Source organism: Tupaia chinensis, unplaced genomic scaffold (assembly GCF_000334495.1).
Source record: "Tupaia chinensis unplaced genomic scaffold, TupChi_1.0 Scaffold000081_1, whole genome shotgun sequence".
NCBI lineage: Eukaryota > Metazoa > Chordata > Mammalia > Scandentia > Tupaiidae > Tupaia > Tupaia belangeri.
The window spans coordinates 2,820,280-2,841,958 of NW_006159542.1; the positions used below are offsets into that span (position 1 = coordinate 2,820,280).

The 21,679-nt window shown below is 38.0% G+C and overlaps 1 protein-coding gene across 1 annotated transcript in view; it reads right to left on the reverse strand.

The window, feature by feature from the left end:
- Positions 1-21,679, reverse strand: part of SHOC1 (shortage in chiasmata 1) — a 70,590-nt gene that overhangs the window by 16,156 nt on the left and 32,755 nt on the right. The window contains exons 14-20 of the mRNA XM_027769451.1: positions 19,060-19,164; positions 17,346-17,524; positions 15,510-15,582; positions 9,961-10,030; positions 7,481-7,659; positions 5,134-5,251; positions 3,712-3,823 (exon numbers count right to left, since the gene is read on the reverse strand). Of these exons, the coding sequence (XP_027625252.1) occupies positions 3,712-3,823; positions 5,134-5,251; positions 7,481-7,659; positions 9,961-10,030; positions 15,510-15,582; positions 17,346-17,524; positions 19,060-19,164 (836 nt within the window). The remainder of the gene's footprint in view (positions 1-3,711; positions 3,824-5,133; positions 5,252-7,480; positions 7,660-9,960; positions 10,031-15,509; positions 15,583-17,345; positions 17,525-19,059; positions 19,165-21,679) is intronic.

A 21,679-nucleotide genomic window follows, 5' to 3' on the forward strand; every position in this document is an offset into this window, starting at 1 on the left:
CTGCTGAATAGATATGCATGGAGCAGATATTCCCCCTATTTTGACAATATCCTTTAAAGACAATAGAAGAGAAGATGTATTTAAAAACCCACTAGATAAGCTGCACTGCATGATTATTAAACAGAGCTGAGAAAGCAACAGTGAGTGGGCTTTCTAGGAATCTCTACCTAATGGTCTGAACTAGTCTTTTCATTTTTAAAAGTTGTTTAAAAACTTATTTATTTATTTATTTATTTTTGCCATAAAGCATAAGTGCTTGCTGGAAAGAAACAGAGAGAGGCAGAGAAAGGGAAGGTGTGAAATCACCCCCTATGGGGGATGGCCATGCCACAGTCCCTTCTCCATTGTCCTCCTGGGATTTGGGGCACACATACACGCATGCACCTGGAGTGATTTCAAGCTGCTGGGTCAGGGGCTTGAACTGTTGTCTGCCATGTGAGAGTCCTGCACTTTAACCACCATGCCACTTGCTAGTCCCCTTGAAAGTTACTTTTGACAGAATGAATAATTCAGAAATGTCTTTTCCAAATGAATGAAGTTTTTCCAAATGAAAAAAATAATTGAGAACTTTTTAAAATAATTATTTATTTAATTTTATTTATTCATTCATTTATTTTAATTTGACCAGAGAGAGATACACACACACACACAGAGAGAAAGTGAGAAAGCAAGCCACCAGGTCTGGTACTCGAACCGCGGTCGGCCATGTGGGAGTGTCCAGCATCTTAACCATCACGCCATCTGCTGGTCCCGAGACCTTTTTATAAAAAAAAAATAATAATAAAGCAAACCTATTCTTCTTAAAAAAAAAAAAAAAAAAGGGGAGGGACCAGTAGTTAGTGTAATGGCTTTGCTGCTGAACTCCCATGTAGTTGACCGTGGTTCAAGTCCTGGACCCAGTGCCAAAAAAAAAAAAAAAAAAAGAACTTTTAATATATATGTGAGATACAATATCTCTTTTTTTTTGGAGAGGTTTTTGCTATAGGGCATGTGCGCTCACCAGAGACAAGAGAGACAGAAAACGAGAAATCTCCCCCAGGGATTATGGCCATGCCGCAATCTTTTCTCCATTCTTCTCTCAGGATCTTGGGCATGCACACACATGCACCCAGCATGAGTTTAAGCCACTGGGTCTAGGACTCGAACCATGGTCGACTACATGGGAGTCCAGCAACATAGCCATTACACCAACTACTGGTCCCAAGATACAATATCTCTTAAAAACCTCTCTCCCACATGGCCAACTGCGGTTCAAATCCCAGACCTTGCAGCTTGCTTTCTGGCTTTCCCTTTCTCTCTCTTCTGCCCTCTGGGCAAATTAAAAAAAAAAAAAAGTAAATAAAATTAAATAATTATTTTTTTACAAAAAGGCAAAAACTCTAATAGATCTGTGATTTTCCTGTCATTTAACTTTTATATTGTAACATTTGCTCATTAGAAATCAGACTTGTACCTTAATATTTATCATTAATTTATATTCTGTACCATCAAATTTGTTCCTGATCTCTAGTCACACCCTCTTAAATTAATTTCTTTGTAATTGGTATTCCAATCAAGCAAACATATAGGTGAGCTTCATCCAAGAATTTATACATCTTAAATTCTAAACTATCTGGATTTTTTTTTTTTGGAGAGATTTTCACTGCAGGGCGCGTGCGCTTGCCAGACAGACAGAGAGAGACATAGAGACAGAAAGCGAGAAATCACCCCCCAGAGGGGATGGTCACGCCACAATCCCTTCTCCTCCATTCTCCTCTCGGGATCTTGGGCACGCACACACACGCGTCTGGCGTGAGTTTTAAGCCACCGGGTCCGGGACACGAACCGCGGTCGACTACGTGGGAGTCCAGCGACATAGCCATTACGCTAACTGCTGGTTCCCTAAACTATCTGGATTTTTTTAAGAGAATTTCTCTCTCTTTATAAACTAACTTACTAGTTTACTAGATGCAGTTTCTACTTATTTTATAGAAAATTCCTCATTACCAATCATCAATTATTATACTACCTCCTTGTAAGAAGCACAGTGGCTGAAATTTGACTTCTAATGTTTTCAACACTGTATTATTTTACGAATGTATTTAGAATAGGCCAATATGCAGAATTAAAGATTCTATATTTGCTTTGTCATCTTAAGGTATGTTAAAAATTACAAGGCATTAAAAAAGTGTGGTAAGGGACCAGCAGTTAGCAATAATGGCTATGTTGCTGGACTCCTACATAGTCAACCGTGGTTCGAATCCTGGACCCGGTGGCTTAAACTCACGCCGGGCTCGTGTGCATGTGTGCCCAAGATCCAGAGAGTGAGAAAGGAGGAGAAGGGGTTGAGGTGTGGCCATCCCCCCTGGGGGGTGATTTCTCGCTTCCTGTCTCTGTCTTTCGGGCGAGGCGCGTGCCTTATTTATAGCAAAAAAAAAAAAACAAAACAACAACAACAAAAAAACAAAACAAACAAACAAACAAACAAACAAAAAACACCTCTCCAAAAAAAGAAAAAAAGAAGTGTGATAATAGTCATTTTCCACAGAGATGATTTTAGCACTTATGGGCCACATGCAAAATTTAGAATTCACTAGGAGATGATAATTAAGTTCCTATAGAAAAGCTAATAATAGGGACCAGATGGTGGTGCAGCAGTAAAGCCCAACTCTATCAGACTGACCCACTTGGGGAAGTTCCAGGAGTACTCACTGAGTACTCCAGGCACACTGGGTGCCCATGATCATGGATGGCTGAGGTAGGGTGTATCACTGTGCTGGGATCCTTTTGGGGGGTGCTATCTCTTTCTCTATCTCTCACTCATGGTATAAATCCGCCCCCCCCACACACACACACAAAGTGTGCATACACTCACCAGAAAAAGAAAGAGAGGAAGAGGAAAAAAGCCCCCATAAATAGGGTATGGTCACCCACAATCCCTTCTCCATTTCTTCATCCTGTCAGTATTTGGGGCATGCACACAAACATGCCCAATGTGTTTTTCAAGTTGCTGGGGCCAGAATCTAAACTACATGGTCAGCCATGTGGTAACAGACTCCCTTAATTATTCTACAGGGCCAACCCATAAATCATTTTTATTTATATATTTATTTTTACATTTCAATTTAAAAATTTTTTGAGAGATTTTTGCCATAGGACATGTGTGCTCACCAGAGAGACAGAGACAAAGAGATAGAAAGTGAGAAATCACCCCACAGGAGAGGATGGCCACGCCTCCAGCCCTTCTCCATTCTCCTCTCAGGATTTTGGGCATGCACACACGCACCTGGCAGGAGTTTTAAGCTGCCAGGTCCAGTTCCCAGACAGCAGTTGACTACGTGGGAGTCCAGCAATGTAACCATTATACCATCTGTTGGTCCCAATAATTTTTTTTTTAATTAAAAAGAAAAAAAAGTTGGGGCCAGCAGAGGGCATAGTAGTTACATCACTGGACTCCCACATGGCCTTCCTTGGTTAGGGTTCCAGATCCAGTGACTTGAAACTCCTGCCAGTTGTGTGTGAGTGCCCAAAATCCCAAGAGGAGAATGGAGGAGAAGAGACTGTGGCGTGGCTATCTCCCCTTGACAGTGATTTCTCACTTTCCCGCTCACTGTCTCTGTCTCTCTCCTGTGAACTCACGCACCCTAAGGCAAAAACATTTTTAAAAAGAAAAAACTAATAAAAAATTGCATGGTTATGTATACTTTAATGTGTTTTATCACATAGCTTTACCTGTAAAATGATGGCAGTGTGTTCATCAATTGTCACCACTACATAACGTTCTGTACTGCCAAAGAGCTTCAGTGACTCACTGCAGCATCTCTCCACTAGTGTGATATTATAGCTGTAAAATTTATTATTCTTAGGTGAAAGCAATGAAATGGCTAAAAAGGATCCATCAAGACATGTTATATCATCCTACCGCATATCATTTGAATTATTTTGTTTTCTCTTTTACATCATTTGATTTATAACTATAAATTTGAGAAAGCTATGGTTTATTCAGTAAATAAAACAAATTAGTTGAAATATGTGTTGCCTTAGGTATTGTACTAAATATGACTACACTATTATGAATATCTTGACTAATTTATCCTAGTTTATCTTACTTCTTTAAATAATTCATGAAATCAAAACATTGTTATGAGACTAAAATGTTCTGTATTCATCAGAATTTCCATTTCTTTTCCCTTAAAATCAGCCTACATTCTAACTACTTTTTATAAACACATAGTTTTCTTTGATTGCCCCATTGCTTCAAGATACAAAAATAAAAGAATAGAACACAGGACTGCACTTTAACTAAGGTCATAGCGCAGTTATCCTTCCTTGATGTGCAGCCCAAAGCCCACATTCCTTTGACTACTTGTGTGCTATGATCAAGTGTTTTATGATTTTAAAAAGTGCAAGGTTGGTTTGACCTTGGAATACAGATCACAAAACCTGAGCATTCATATAGAACTTCACAGTCCTGTTTCCCTGACAGCATTTAAGTCCCTTAAACAAGAACACTTACTCTCAATATTAATTATCCAAAGATAAGACCATATAATTTATAAAAAACAATAAAGTATTCATATTTACTAGTAACGCAAGAAATACAAGTAAAATATAAACTTAAACAATAATTACATATCTTTTTTTTTTTTTTGAGAGGTTTTTGCTATAGGGCATGTGCGCTTGCCAGACAGACAGAGACAGAGAGGCAGAAAGTGAGAAATCACCCCCCAGAGGGGATGGCCACACTGCAGTCCCTTCTCCTCCATTCTCCTCTCGGGATCTTAGGCACGTACGCACACGTGTCCGGCGTGAATTTTAAGCCACCAGGTCCAGGATGCGAACCGCAGTTGATTATGTGGGAGTCCAGAGACATAGCCATTACGCTAACTGCTGGTCCCAATAATTACATATCTTTTTTGTCCATAAAATTGGTATGTATTATCAAAAAAGATACCATTCAATAACTATGAAGTTGTAGTATAGGGAAACCATTGTTAATTGATATAAACCCTGTGAAAACCTGTTTTGATGTGAATAGTTCCAGGCTTGAATCAGAGAGACGTAATACCATATATAGAACATAATATTTACCATATATATGTGTGTATGTGTGTGTGTTTATTCGTTGTTAAAATCATAAGATCAATAACTTACTAGGATTCTAACAGTTGAAGTATTTCTGGAGTGTTAAGAAGTCCTTCAGATGCAAAAAATACATATGGAATCTGAATTTCCAAAAGAAAACCACCAAATCTATCCAGCAAGGTAGTTCCTAAGTAAGATAAAATTTACAAATATTTCTTTTTTTCTTTATCCTCCAACTCTTTCTCTTATTTACTAAAAAGAATAACAGGTATGTATTCATGTAGTACTATATAAATAATATTATAGGGAATCAGAAATCAGAAAAAAAAAGGTCTGAAGAGGAAAAAATCCATGTTGTTCTCCATCTGGAAATAAAAGAGTTAATAGAGTTTACTAAAGATAATATATATTAAAGGCAAGTTTAGTATATATTTCCAGACATTTTTCTGTGTATTTGCTTGCTTATATTCACACATGTACAATCACTTTAAAAAAAGAGAGAGAGAAGCACACTCTAACTGAAATGTTGAAACTTTTTTTATTCACTTAAGTACATATTGGACACTTGCTCTGTAAATATATACTGTTTTATATCAAAACTTAAAATCATGCTATAATCCATAGGAAAAACATTTTATAGGTCAATAGGAAAAGAAAAACATACCTCAATGGAAAAAAAAGGCAAAAAATCTAAGTGGACAATTTACAAAAGAATGTCTCTACAAGATCATTTCACATATGAAAAAGTACAGATAATTAGAGAGGTGCAAATTAAGAAAGCTATAAAATATTTTCTGCCGGGACAGCAGGTGTTCTCATGGTTAAAGTGCTGGACTCCCACATGGCCGACCAAAGTTCGAGTCCCAGACATGGTGGTTTGCTTTCTCGTTCTCTCTCTCTCTCTCTCTCTCATGAGCACGCATGGCCAATAGCACATTAAATAATAATAATAACAATAAATAAATAATTCTTTAAAAATATTTTCTGCTTATGAGTCTATCAAGGATTTAAAAGATTATAGTAATTACTTACAGTAAAGATCTGAAGGAAAGGGACCAGCAGTTAGCGTAATGGCTATGTCGCGGGACTCCCATGTAGTCCACCGTGGTTCGCGTCCCGGACCTGGTGGCTTAAAATTCACACCGGGCGCGTGTGTGTGCGCACCCAAGATCCCAAGAGGAGAATGGAGGAGAAGGGATTGTGGCATGGGCATCCCCCCTGGGGGGTGATTTCTTGCTTTCTGTCTCTCTGTCTCTGTCTGTCTGGCGACCGCATGCGCCCTATAGCAAAAACCTCTCCAAAAAAAAAAAAAATAGATATGAAGGAAAGACTTTCTGTATAACTACTAGTAGGGAACAGCGTTTCTGGAAAACTATCAATGTGTGTATGCTTTTGATTGAGTAATTTTACTTCTTGGAATTTGTACCTCTTAGAACAAAAACATAAAGATATGCATGTAAGATATGTAAACGACTATAAATCTTCTAGTATAGTAGTGGAAAACGGAAACATTGTAAATGCCTCTGAATAGAAAATTGGTTGAATAAATTATGTTCATCTTTGAGAGAATGGAAGAAGAATTTAAATACAGACTAGGATGCTTCTTAACTTTTCTACTTTCTCAGGCCCATGTTTCAATTTACTTAATTTAACATTCAGTTCTACATATCAAATATGCCAAAGAAACAATTTCGGTAATCATATTTTTAGAATTAAGTTGGAATGTCTCATAATCTATTTTGACTTCCCACTTATCTTTGAAAAAGATAAAAAAAATAGATTAATATTCTTATGTGGGGCAAGGCTAAAATAAGTTTTAAGGTTAAAAGCAAAGTGAATCTATTTCAATGAAAATGTTATATAACTAAAAAAAGAATTTATGGCAAGTATTGAGAAATGCACTGAGGCTAAAAAGGTATGGGTTTTATAAGTCGGGGGATTCACAAGGTTAGTCATATGAAATGTTACTGAGAGATACAAAGAAACTAAGGGATATAAGAGGTAGTTGGAGACTTTTTTCTAAATATTTGTGGATAATTTTTTGTTGTATTAATATATTAAAATTTTCTTCATCAGTCAACATACTGTTACATAATTTTCTTCTACAAATACTGTTGCACAAAAGTGTCAGATTAAGAGCCAATCTAATTATAATGAAATTGTGCTATTATAAATAAAATTTAGAGGTTGGATAAAGGAGTGAAGACAGATATAATTAACAAAGCTTACTTTACAAGTGAGGAATACGCGGTTAGAAAGAGTTAAAAGACTCGCCCAAAGTTACAAAGGGAGTGGTGGGGTGACAGCTTGAACTCAGGCCTTCTAGTACCACAGCTTATTTTCTTTCCATAGACTATAAACAGAAAACAGAAATTTTTCATTCTAATGGAGCAAAGATTTTGACTTCTAGGCTTACTTTTTAAAACTGTATCTGGAAGAATCACTTTAAAGGTTATGTAAGGAATAGTCATCTTTTCACAGTGTTTACTCCAACAAGAGTTTTCCACATAATTATATTCCACCACAAATGAGAAGTTATTCCAGGGAAAATCTGCTCCAATATATTGATTAGGTACGATAACACAGGAACTTGTACTGAAGACAAAAGAAAAAAAGAAAACAAAATTATACTTGAGTCATTATTTACCTGGAATGCTAAAAGATGCCTGTTTCTGGCCATTCCACTCTTCCTTCACTTGTGCCTACTCACCTGAAGAGGCAGTGGTGCATTTGCTGTTAATTTGCTCATTTGTGTTTATCTCTTTTTGACCTTTCTTTTTGATAGATCAACAAGAAACACTTTTTCTGTTGTTTTTAAACCCAGTATATAAAAAACTGTGGACTATTTTACATATTCAAATGAAAGAGATTCTGATTTATTAATTAAGTACTATACTCTCAATTAAAAATTATCATAAGAAATTAGTCCCATTTTCTTACAAACATAAGGTCTTGATCTTTGAGAATCTATATAATGGAATATTAACTGAGAAGTTTGAAATGTTTTTTGTTGCTTTTGTTTAGTTGGATTCATAAATGATTAACAACAAAAAAAAATGACAATTGGGGCCAGCAGGTGGCGTGGTAGTTAAGGCGCTGGACTCCCAAATGGCCAACCACGGTACAAGTCCTGGACCTGGTGGCTTACTTCCTCCCCTTCTCTCTGTCTTTCTCTGGTGAGTACACATGCCCTATAACATACTTAAAAATAATGATAATAAATAAATAAATAAACACTTTTTTTTTGGAGAGATTTTCACTGTAGGGCTCGTGCGCTCGCCAGACAGACAGAGAGAGACATAGAGACAGAAAGCGAGAAATCACCCCCCAGGGGGGATGGTCACGCCGCAATCCCTTCTCTTCCATTCTCCTCTCAGGATCTTGGGCACGCACACACACGCGTCCGGCGTGAGTTTTAAGCCACCGGGTCCGGGACACGAACTGCAGTCGACTACGTGGGAGTCCAGCGACATAGCCATCACGCTAACTGCTGGTTCCCAATAAACACATTTTTTAAAAAAAGATGGTCCCTTAAATTTCATAAACTTAGCTTTTCCTTCATATTTCATTTGACAAAATACCTACTGTTATTAAATTTTCTACTGCTGCTGGGACCAGCAGATGGCATAATGGTTATATCGCTGGACTCCCACATAGTCGACTGTGATTCAAGTCCTGGGCCTGGTGGCTAGAAACTCATGCCAGGCATGTGTGCATGTGTGCTCAAAATCCGAAGAGGAGAATGGAGGAGAAAGGGTTGCAGTGTGGCCATCCCTCCTGGGAGGTAGTATCTCACTTTCTATCTCTCTGTCTCTGTCTCTCCAGTGAGTACATGTGTCCTACAGCAAACATCTCTAAAAAAAAATAAATTTCTACTGCTGCTTTCTATCTAGAGCACTCTAGAAGCTGAAAAGTTATTTATGCTTAGTTTTTAGAGGCTTCTATTTGATTTACATCTCCCTTAATTATTTGGATCCCAATATTAGATATAAATAATTTATATATAAAACAAAGCAGAGTAATGACTTTTTTTTTTTAAGGCAAGTCAACTTTAGATTTATTACCAGGACCTCACTAAAGGAATTCTAAATGTACTTTAGGAGGAATGAGAACCCAGAAAAAGAGGAAATGTAAAAAACAATGTTGAGGAAGGGTACTGATAAAAACACAGGCAGGTCTAAATAGGTATTTCTGTACTACCTATAATAATAATGATAATTTTGGGGTGCTTAAATAAGATTGAACTGGGTCCAGCCCATTGCATGGTGGTTAAGGCAGCTGGATCCCACATGGCCAGCTGCACGGTTCAAATCTTGTTCCCCGTGGCTTGAAAACCACACCAGTGTGTGTGTAGTCCCAAAATCCCAAGAGGAGAACGGAGACAGGATTGGGCCATCCTTCCAACAGAGTGATTTCTCACTCCCACCCACCGTCTCTCTGTGGTAAGTGCACGCACCCTATAGCAAAAAGAAATAAGAAGAAAGATTGAACTAAATTTATAGATACTAATAGTATGTAATACATAAGGCGATTTTCTAGGTTAAATTGTTCTAGATAAAATTTTTTTCAGGGTGAAGAGAGAGACATTGACTAATATTAGATTTTCTTTTTTTTTTTAAAGAATTCTTTAAATTTATTTATTCATTTGTTTATTTTAATTTGACCAGAGAGAGAGACACAAAGAGAGAGAGGGAAAGTGAGAAAGCAAGCCACCAGGTCCAGGACTTGAACTGTAGTAGGTCATGTGGGAGTGTCCAGTGCCTTAACCAACACGCTACACACTGATCCCTAATTTTAGGTTTTCTTAAGCTTGTTATGAGAACTTTTATGAGAAAAGTTGCTTCCCCTGGAGAGCTGGTATATCTGATCCCCATAGATGAAGAAATATATTTTTACCTTTTAAAAGTATGTTTAGGTTCTAGAAGATCTTTTCTTTCATTTGAATGACAGACAGTCAATGTTAAGCCTGTTGGAAAAAAAGTAATACAAAAAAGTTGTTTTCAGTATTTTGTTTATATATATACACGTGTGTGTGTGTATACACACATACATATATATTATATATTATATATTACATATTACATATATTATATATGTATCATTTATTTTACTACCATAAAAATTAATTAAAGATCTGTGAATAAGAAAATTGCTAAGTTTTTTTTTTTTTGGAGAGTTTTTTGCTATAGGGCGCCTGTGCTCGCCAGAAAGACAGAGAGAGACAGAGAGACAGAAGGCAAGAAATCACCCCCGGGGGGATGGGTACACATGAACACGCACCCGACTGAGTTTAAGTCACCAGGTCCAGCACTTGAACCATGGTTGACTACATGGGAGTCAAGCAACATAGCCACTATGCCAACTGCTGGTCCTCAGGAAATTGCTTGAAATACAATTTGTTGAATTATTTTTCTAAGTCTAACATATCATAAAGTTTGAGCCACAGGCACTCTCTCTGGTATGTGTGTGTATACACACAATGGGAATTCTGAGTTTATTATGTAAAATAATGAAATGGATTATAAACTTAATTTTAAAATGCTAAGTCGAGTCAAACATTCAATAATCCTATGCAGTGAATTTTATTTTGCTAAAAGTCATGGGGATTTTATCTTTTTTCTCTAGCCAAAAATGTAAGTGTATAACTAAATAGCAGGAGACTATACTTAAATGTGATAGGAACGCTTTTTTCTCCCTCTTTCTATAGGCTGTATGAGAAGCAGAGGACTTATTGGGCACCATTTCTTTCTTAGATTCACTTCTGCTTTTTTTTTTTTTTCTTTTTTGGAGAGGTTTTTGCTATAGGGTGCGTGCGCTCGCCAGACAGAGACAGTGAGACAGAAAGCGAGAAATCACTCCCTGGGGGGATGGCCACGCTGCAATCCCTTCTCCTCCGTTGTCCTCTCAGGATCTTGGGCACGCACGCACACATGCCCAGCGTTAGTTTAAGCCACCAGGTCCGGGAATTGAACCGTGGTCGACTACGTGGGAGTCCAGCGACATAGCCATTATGCTAGCTGCTGGTCCCCACTCCTGCTTTTTAATTATAATCTTTTATGTTATTAATGTTTAAACAAAATACAATAAATTTGGGGAGATTCTGTACCTACACATATAGTTTATTTTTGGTAGACAGAATTGATTTAAGAATAATTTGGGCCAGCAGGATGTATGGTGATTAAGGCGCTGGACTCCTATATCGTTGACCACAGTTTGTGTCCTGGACCTAGTAGTTTGAAAATCACGCTGGCATGGGTCTGGCAGATGGCGTAATGGTCACATGGCTGGACTCCCAGTGGCCAATTGTAGTTTGAGTCCTGGACCTAGGAGCTTGAAACTCATGCCAGGGATGTGTGCATGCATGCTCAGAATTCTGAGAGGAGAATGGAAGATAAAGGATTATAGCGTGGCCATCACCCCAAGGGGTGATTTCTCACTTCTTCTCTCATTGTCTCTTTCTCTGTCTCTCTCCAGTGAGCACACAAGCCCTATGGCAAAAAGCCTAAAACAAAACAAAAAAAGAAGTTAATTCTAAGCCAGCAGGTGGCATGGTGGTCAAGGCACTGGATTCCACATAGCCAATTCTGGCCTGAAAAACACGCTGGGTGAATGTGCATGTGTGCCAAAAAAATCCCAAGGGGAGAATGGGAGGAAAGGGATTGCTCCATGGCCATTCCCCTGGGGAGTGATTTCTCTCTCTCTCTCTCTCTCTCTCTAGTGAGCACATACACCCTATGGCAAAAAATTCCAAAACAAAAGAACAGTTAATTCTATTGAAATAAATTCTAGGGGTTGGCAGGTGGCATGGTGGTTGAGGCCATGGTGGTTGACCATGTGGAAATCCATGGTCAACTACTTTTTAAGTCCCGGACCCAACGGCTTGCTCTCTCACTTTCCCTCTTTCTCTCTGTCTCTCTCTGGTCAAATAAAAATAAAATAATAATAATAAATAAAGTTAATAAAAAAATTTAAAAAGGAATACATTATTTCTAAGAAGAATTATTTTATTTAATTTTAGTCATTGTCATTATTTTATTTTTTTTGAAGTTGACCAGAGTGAGAGAGAGAAAGAGAGAGAGAGGAAGTGAGAAAGCAACCTGCCAGGTCCAGGACTTGAACTGTTGTCTGCCATGTGGGAGTCCAGCCCCCTTAACTGCATCACTACCTGCTGCCCCCCCAAAAAATATAATCTATACTCTATTAGTGTACTTTTGTCTACCGTAAAGCTTACAAAGGTGTGATATAGTAATAACAGAGTAATGGTTAATAATTTCATCTAACTTTACTTGACATGAAAATAGTTTTGCTAGCAATAAGAACTGAATACTAGTTTTATAATTTATAAAGTAATTTATATTATTTCAAACCAAATCTTCCAAATGATTTGTATTAACTATGACTCCAAAGCAAATTTACTACTTAGTGAGTGAACTATTGGGTCTTGTAACAACATAGAAAATGGAGCCACATTTTTACTTTCTAACATCAGACAAGAAAACAAAGACCCATTTCCGAGAAACTAAAACTATCCACCAGTATGAAAGAGTGAAAACATTTTCCAGTGTATAGATTTAATATTACTGTGTCAGTAGACATCATTGAAATTAAGACAGAAAGAAAAGTGATGATATTGGATTGTTAGGAAAGTCATGACACAATTTTTCTTTTTCTATGCAAAAATGCATCATGACTTTTCTGATAACCCAGTATAATCCCAGAAACCAAAAGATGAAACAGGGATGTTCAGCATGAAGCCCAGATAAGAACAGATAGAGAGTAGTAATCTATCCATATATCTTAAGTGACATCGAAAGAAGGTGCCCTGTTATATAGGATTAAATTTTCTCTCTGTGGGGCAGGAATATTTCCCCAACTTTTTCACAGAAGTACTACATGTTCTCATGCGTATTTGGAAGCTATCAATAAAAATGTTGACCTCGTAGAAGTAGAGAGTAGAGCCTTTTGGCTGGAACCACCATCTTCCAGTAATTAGCCAAGAAGACGAGCACAAAGGAAAAGAGAGGCACCTGATATATGTTCTAGAAAACATGGAGTGGTTCCTTTGGCAACATACATGTGAATCTACAAGAATTGTGATATTGTAGACCTCAAGGGAATGGTACTGTTAAAATAGGAATGCCTCACAACTGTTACCATTGCCAAACTTGAAGAGTCTATAATGTTGGGAACCAGCAGTTAGCGTAATGGCTATGTCGCTGGACTCCCACATAGTCGACCGCGGTTCGTGTCCCAGACACGGTGGCTTAAAACTCACACCGGGTGCGTGTGCGTGCGTTTCCAGGATCCTGAGAGGAGAATGGAGGAGAAGGGATTGCGGCGTGACCATCCCCCCTGGGGGGTGATTTCTCGCTTTCTGTCTCTATGTCTTTCTCTGACTGTCTGGTGAGCGCATGCGCCCTACAGTGAAAATCTCTCCAAAAAAAAAAAAAAAAGAGTCTATAATGTTACCCAGCATTTTGCTGGTATTGTTGTAAAGAAGTAAGTTAAGGGTAGGATTCTTGTCAAGAGAATTAATGTATGTATTGAGCATACTAAGCATTCTAAGAGCAGAGATAGCTTCCTAAAATGTATGAAGGAAAATGATCAGAAAAAAAAGGAAGCCAAAGAGAAAGGTACCTGAGTTCAACTGAAGTGCAGTCTGCTCCACCCAGAGAAGCACACTTTGTGAGAACCAGTGGAGAGGAACCTGAGCTTGTGGAACCTATTCCCTATGAATTCATGACATGATGGGTGTTAAAAACAAACCAACCTATGGTCTATTAAAAGAGAGAGAGAGAGAGAGAGAGAGAGAGAGAGAGAAGCAATAGAATAGTAGTTACTAGGGCCTAGACAGAGGGTGGGAGAGAATAGGGAGATGTTAGTTAAGGCATTTCCCAGGTGCTGGGAATATAAATAGGGTATGATCTCCTAGAAGCAGGCATTGTAGTAAGGAAAACAGACAAGAGAATCAGTTATAATAGCCCAGGGTGGTAAGTGATGCATTAGAAGTATACACATGATGACCTGAAAGTACAAAGGAAAAGCATTTAAATCCAACTCTTCCTTATCACCTGTTTTAACTAATGTTTAGAGGATGTGTAGGAGTTATGTGTGGGGAAAGTTGGGTTTCAATGAAGACAAAAGAGATGAAGAAAGAGTTTCCTTATAAAGCAATGCAATGCAAACATTGTGAAACTATGTTCCACAGCATAAACAATGCAAACATTACAAAGCAGTATTCCACAACATAAAGTGGAAAGGAGTGACAGGAGTAGTGGGTAGAAGAGCTGAAGAATGACAATAAAGAAGAGAGACCTTAGGTTTAAATTTTAATTCTCCCTGTTACTACTTGTGAGATTTGGCATGCTACTTTATGAATTTTTCTTTCTTTATTTATAAAATTGAGTTAATAAAGCTGTTCATAAAGCTTTTCTGAGTAGCCAGTACTAGCAGTTAGTAGCCAGTTAAGTAACTAGAAGGCAATCAATAGAAGATGTCAATTATTAATAATAACAAATGCACATGAATACATTATGGTATATTTATTAGGTCATTGGGAAGGTCAGAATGTATTTTTCTATGCCAAAATGTATCTTGACCTTCCCAATGACCCAGTATATTGCAGACTTATAGTCCAAACTGGTTTACTGAATTGTATACTTTTTTGCCATAGGACTCGTACACTTGCCAGAGAGACAGAGAGTGAGACAGAAAGTGAGAAATCAGGCCATGCCACAATCCTTTGTCATCCATGCTCCTCTTGGGATATTGGGCACATATGCACATGCAACTGATGTGATTTTTAAGCTGCCAGGTTGAGGCTTGAACTGTGGTCAGCATGTGGAAGGCCCGTGCCTAACCACCATGCCACCTGCTGGTCCTAAGCTGTACACTTTTAAAGAGTGAGTTTAATGGTATTGTAATTATATTTTAATTTTATTTTAAAATTTCTTTTTGTATCTTTTATTTATTTTTAAAATTTATTTATTTAATTCCACTTGTTATTATTATTATTTTTAATTTGACCAGAAAGACAGAGAGAGAGAGAGACAGAAAAGCAAAGTGAGAAAGCAAGTTGCCTGGTCCAGGACTTGAACCGTGGTCAGCCATGTGGGAATCCAGCTCCTTTAACCACTATGCCACTGGGCAGCCCCTAAATTTCTTTTTAAAAAATTACTTAATTTTATTTATTCATTCATTTATTTTAATTTGAGCAGAGAGAGACAGAGAGAGAGAGAGAGAGAGAGAGAGGGAAAGTGAGAAAGCAAGCCATCAGGTCTGGGACTTGAACTGTGGTTGACCATGTGGAATTATCCAGTGCCCTAACCACTGGGTCACCCACTGGTCCCATTATATTTTAATTTTAAAAGTTGGTTAAATCAATACTTTTTTTTGGTATGTTCAAGCATTTTATATCAAGTAAATCATAATTTAAAACACCCTACCTTCCATTTCGTTAAGGATTTTAGTGAGTAAATGTTTTTCTCCATCTGAATCCATTCTTATTATAATCAGCACCTAGTCAAAAGTGAGAATAATTATGAATGATTTCTTCAAAGTGTGGTACAGTGACAAAAATAACAAACTTAATAGTTCACATGAAACTAATTACAGTAAGATTATAAAGTAAATATTGGTGTAAAAGATAAAAATGCAAAAACAAAAACAAAAACAGACACCAATGCTTAAATGCAAAGGAATAAATTCTAGTAAGATTAAATGTCAATGAGAAAAATATTTGGGGAGAAGGCATTTTTATAATTCCTCAAGTATCCCTATATATGTGACTATCAATATGGAAGTTGTCTCTGCTTATACTGTTAATGTTAAATTCAACGTAGACAAGTTTAAATTTGTTGGAGAAAAATAATGAGTTGCTGCTATATTTCCTATTCAACATTATAGTTCTTTGGGGTGGGGAGGAGATCAGTTTCTATTTAAAATTTCTCTTTTATTAATATAATTCATTTTAATGCTTTAAGAAAGTAACCCAAGAAACTATAAATCAAAGATAAAGACATGGAGGTGGGGAAGAGAGGAAAAAGGAAATGCTACATGTATTTGTATTCAGTTAGTGTAAGCCATTCAAAATGTTTTGTTTGATAAGGCATTTTTTCTTAAATCTTCATTAATGCAACCCTCAAATTCTTTTTTTTTTTTTGAGAGGTTTTTCGCTATAGGGTGCGTGCACTCACCAGACAGAGAGAGACATAGAGACAGAAAGTGAGAAATCACCCCCAGGGGGGATGGTCACACCGCAATCCCTTCTCCTCCATTCTCCTCTCGGGATCTTGGGCATGCACGCACATGCGCCCAGCGTGAGTTTTAAGCCACCGGGTCCGGGACGTGAACCACAGTCGACTACGTGGGAGTCCAGCAACATAGCCATTACGCTAACTGCTGGTTCCCAACCTTCAAATTCTTGACAAAAGGTAGGCAGATAATTTCTTATATAATCCAAAGCATAAACAGTGTTTTTGTTTTATTTTCATAGAATCATATGAGATTCTGGCTGAATCTCTAAAAATAAACCATTGTAAATAGTTCTATTACTACGAATACATTCGTGGACTTATATAAATACCAGACTCAAAAATATTTTTTTAGTTTATTTATTTTATTTCTTAGAAGAGACACAGAGAGAGAAACAGGCACCCTGGACAGAATGTCATCACACCACCATCCCTTCCAACCAGCCGGGACCATGGGCACATGCCCAGCATATTTTAGGTCAATTTAGGATCCAAACTGCAGTCTTCCACTTGGCTCCAGCATTGCAGAGTGGCACCTACTTCCTGTTCCAATGCAGCTGGGCCAGTGACAAAACTGTTGACATTTGGAGAACCAACCCATAGAAAATTGTGTAATAAAAATTAAAGAGATTTTTTTATTCTGTTTTTAGGCAGATTCTCACTGTGTCATGGTCTTTGTCATTCAGCCTCCTGAGTAGCTAGGACTATGGGCATGTGCCTGTCTTTTGGGGGGGCCAGGAATAGAACCTGGGCCTCCTATGTCGCCTTAACCTGTGAGTAACACTGTTTACCAGCACATGCTGGGCCAAGACTAAAGTATTTTCAAATTCAAGACATGTAAATAATGATGCAAATTATTCTTTCTCTGAGTCTGATTTGTTCTGTTAGCTTACTTCAGGAGAAAACTGTCAAAGGAGTTGTCAGTAGTATAGACTATTTCATAATTTCAAAGTTAAAAGCAAATGTTAATCTTACATCCAATTCTTATTTAAGACAACTACATTTATCTGCTTTATTCTGATACTTAACCTTAATTTGCTCTTGACTTTGCATCCAATTTAGTATCTGACATCGTAATTCTTGCATCTTGTAGTTGGTTTCAGGCGTTTTACCTCTAATGAACTGTACAATTTCTAACTGTCTCCAAATGTCATCCAATAGGGAACCAAAAATGCTTTTGTAGATATCTTTTGCATTTGACAAATATCCTGTTAAAATAAAATTAGGAGGAAAAACTGCCTTAGTCTTTTTGATCTTTGAGAAACTCCATGGTAAAGAAGCTGAATGGGGGCCAGCAGATGGCATGGTGGTTGAGGGCGTTGGACTCCTATACAGCTGACCACGGTTCAAGTCCTGGGCCTGGCAGCTTACTTTCTCACTTTCTCTCTCTCTCACTCTGTCCCTCTCTGGTCAAATAAAATAAATAAATAAATGGACAAATAAAGTTAAATAAAATAATTATTTAAAAAAAGAAGCTGAAGGGAAGTAAGAGTCATAACAGAAAGTTAACCTTTCCTTTCATCCTTTTTTTTTCCTTCCTTTTTTGGAGAAGTTTTTGCTATAGGGCACGTGCGCTCGCCAGAGACAGAGAGACAGAAAGCGAGAAATCACTTCCCATGGGGGATGGCCACACCACAGTCCCTTCTCCTCCACTCTCCTCTCGGGATCTTGGGCACGTACGCACATGCGCCTGGTGTGAATTTAAACTGCCGGGTCCGGGACTCGAACCACGGTCGACTACATGGGAATCCAGCGACATAGCCATTATGCCAACTGCTGGTCCCTCCTTTTATCCCTTTCTGATTTTGATCAGATATTGACTAATGAAACCTTTAAGACTGACTGAAGCTGAAAAATATGTACCATATATCTCTTTTAAAGCTACGTAACATATCTGGATATACTCTAGATATTTTATTATTTTACTAGGTTTAAAAAATTTCCAAAATCTTTAATTTCTAATATGTTCAAAGTAGTTTCATCTTTATTACTCAAGTAACTCATGTCCTAATTTACACACACTACTAAAAAGTAAATTACAAAAAAACTTCCTCCTTACAGTTTAGTTATATTTTATCTAGCAAAGATTCAAGGCCACAAACATGCCATCAGTACCTGAAATGTACAGGGTAAAATGTCACATCTCACATTGAAAAGTAGTAGATGAAGATTATATGATTAAATTTGTTTTAAGCTATTAAGAATCTGTAGTTCAGGGAACCAGCAGTTAGCGTAATGGCTATGTCGCTGAACTCCCACGTAGTCGACTGCAGTTCGTGTCCCAGACCCGGTGGCTTAAAACTCACGCCGGGCGCATGTGCGTGCGTGCCCAAGATCCCGAGAGGAGAATGGAGGAGAAGGGATTGCGGCATGACCATCCCCCCTGGGGGGTGATTTCTCGCTTTCTGTCTCTATGTCTCTCTCTGTCTGTCTGGCGAGCGCACGCGCCCCACAGTGAAAATCTCTCTCAAAAAAAAAAAAAAGAATCTGTAGTTCAGACACACACTAGAGAATCTTGTTATTCTAGGTGCTGATGGTTGTTAAAAACAATTTCTTTTAATGAATATAACTTGAATAAAATATATATTTCATTATGTCAAAATATATATAATACTTAATGTAATAGATGTAAAAGAAGGCTACATAATTTTGTGTAAGGTATATCTTTTTCAGAAAAGTAAGTTATTTTCAGATTAAATATTTCAATAAGAAGAAAAGAGGAATTAAAATTTTCTCCACAAACCTAATGCTGTGTCCAAGTTGCATGCTAAAAGGATATCTCTAATTGTTACCAGGAAGTGTAAGAGAGCGGCATACTTGAATGTCATTTCTCTGTCATGATTTTTACCTAAGTAAACAAAAAGATATTTAGAAACATAAACTATATATTAGAAATTTAATTTATGTATCAGAATCTTTCTCTTTTTTAAAGTTTTTGTTACAGGTTACGTGTGCTTGATGGAGTGAGACAGGGAAAGAGAAATAACTTCCTGGGTAGCGGGGTGATGGCCACATTACATCCCTTTTCCATTCTCTTCTTAAGATTTGGGGCATGTGCTCATATATGCCTGGCAAGATTTTCAAGTTGCCGGGCCCAGGACTTGAATTGTGGAGGCAGCTATGTGAGATCCATTGCCTTAACCTCCATGCTGTCTTCTGGTCCCAGAATCTTAATAATAAGAGCTAACAGTTATTATTGAGTACTTACTATATGCCAAACTGTATATAAACTGATTATTGAATTGAATCCATAATAGCTGTCCTATCAAATAAGTTCATCATGATCCTCACTTTATAGATGAGGAAATAGTCTGTTGAGACTAAGTAACTATCCAAGGTCATTAGTAAGTAAATGATGGAGCTGGCTTTTAAACCCAGACAGTTAAACTTAGAGTTCATACTTTGTTACTTCCAAAAAATATTCAATTTTTTTTTTTTCTGTTAAAAGCTTTATTTCCATTTGGTCCAAGGCATAGGAAAGGGCTACAGGGTGGTTAAAAAGCTTCAGGCCAGAGAGTGGCGTGGTGGTTAAAGGCACTGGATTCCCACATGGCCGACCAATAGTTTGAGTCCCGGACCTGGCAGCTGGCTTTCTTGCTTTCCCTTTCTCTCTGTCTCTGTCTGGTCAAGTTAAAAAAGGATAATAACAAGCGGAATTAAATAAATAAATAAGTCTTTTTTTTTTTTTTCCTTTTTTGTTATAGGGCGTGTGTGCTCGCCAGAAAGACAGAAAGAGACAGAGAGACAGAAAGTGAAGAATCCCCCCCCAGGGTGGATGGCACACCGCAATCCCTTCTCCTCCAGTCTCCTCTCTGGATCTTGGGCACACACACACACCCGCGCCTTGGGTGAGTTTAAGCCACTGGGTCCGGGACTCGAACCGCGGTCAACTACATGGGAGTCCAGCAACATAGCCATTACGCTAACTGCTGGTCCCAAATAAATCATTCTTAACAAGAAAATAAAAGGGAAAAAAAGCTGCCAAGTGGCGGGAGCGAGAGACTTGGAAGCTGATACCAGAAGTTGCAGGGACCCCAGGTTGCTGGGCTCCGGAGGCCCCTAGTTGTGTTTCAGGGTGAATCTTTCCAAAAGATACTCTACCAGCCCAGCTTGGGGTTCCCCTAGGCTACAAAGGTTAATCAGGTGGTCGCCCATCTTGTTGATAAGTTTCACCTCCTCATCTAGGAAGTGGGTCTCCAGGAAGTCACAGAGATGGGGGTTGGTGTAGGTCGGTGTGGGTAGAACCCAGAGCATGAAGATCCAAAAGGGCCTGATTCAGACTCTTCTCTAGGGCCATGGTCAGCTTCTATGGCATCCAGAGTTTACCCCACTCATCCTGAGATGGCTCCTGCATATCTTGGAAAAGAGCCTGGAACACAGCGCTGGTGTTACATCTTTGTGTTTTCTGCTATTTTTAGGGTCAGGTCAAGTTGATTAATAGTGTTATTTGAGTCTACCATCTCCCCATTCACTAGAGTTGCTCAGTCTCATTTAGTAATATTAGAGATAACAGGTGGCATGGTGGTTAAGGAGACTGGATCCCACGTGGCCGATTGTGTAGGCATAGGTTGAGTCCTGGATTCTGGGAGGATGATGGAGGAGAAGGGATTGCAGTGTGGCCTTCCCCTCTAGCAGCTGATTTCTCATTTTCTCTCTCTTTTCCTCTCTCTGGCAAGTGCATGCACCCTATAACAAAACTAAAACTAAAAACGGAAAAAGAAAGAAATATGAAATCTCTGACTTAGATTTGTCTTTTCTTCCTAATAGTTCTATCAGATTTTTCTTCATGTATTTGGAAACTGTTATTAAGTACAGAAGCATTTAGGATTGTTATGTTTTCTTAATAAACTGATCACTTATTATAAAATGACCAGGAATGAAAAATATCCCTGATTATATTCTTTACTCTGAATTCAATTGACTTTGTATGATATTGATATAACCACTCCACCTTTCTTTTGACTAGTGTTAACACTATATAGCCTCTTATAATTTTTCACTTTTAATGTGTCTGAGTCTTTATGTTTGAATTGTGTTTTTCCTATAATCTGAAAATTTATGCCTTTTTAAACATTATTTAATTTTGTTTATTCATTCATTTTAATTTGACCAGACGCACACACACACACACACAGAGAGAGAGAGAGAGAGAGAGAGAGAGAGAGAGAGAGAGAGAGAGAGAGAGAGAGAGAGAGAGAGAGAGAGAGAGAGAGAAGAAAAGTGAGAAAGCAAGCCCCCAGGTTCAGAATTCAAATCATAGTCAGCCATCTGAGTGTCCAGTGCCTTAACCACCATGCCACCTGCTGGGCTCTGCCTTTTTAATATGAATATTTAAACCTTTAATTTAGACCTTTATTTAATGT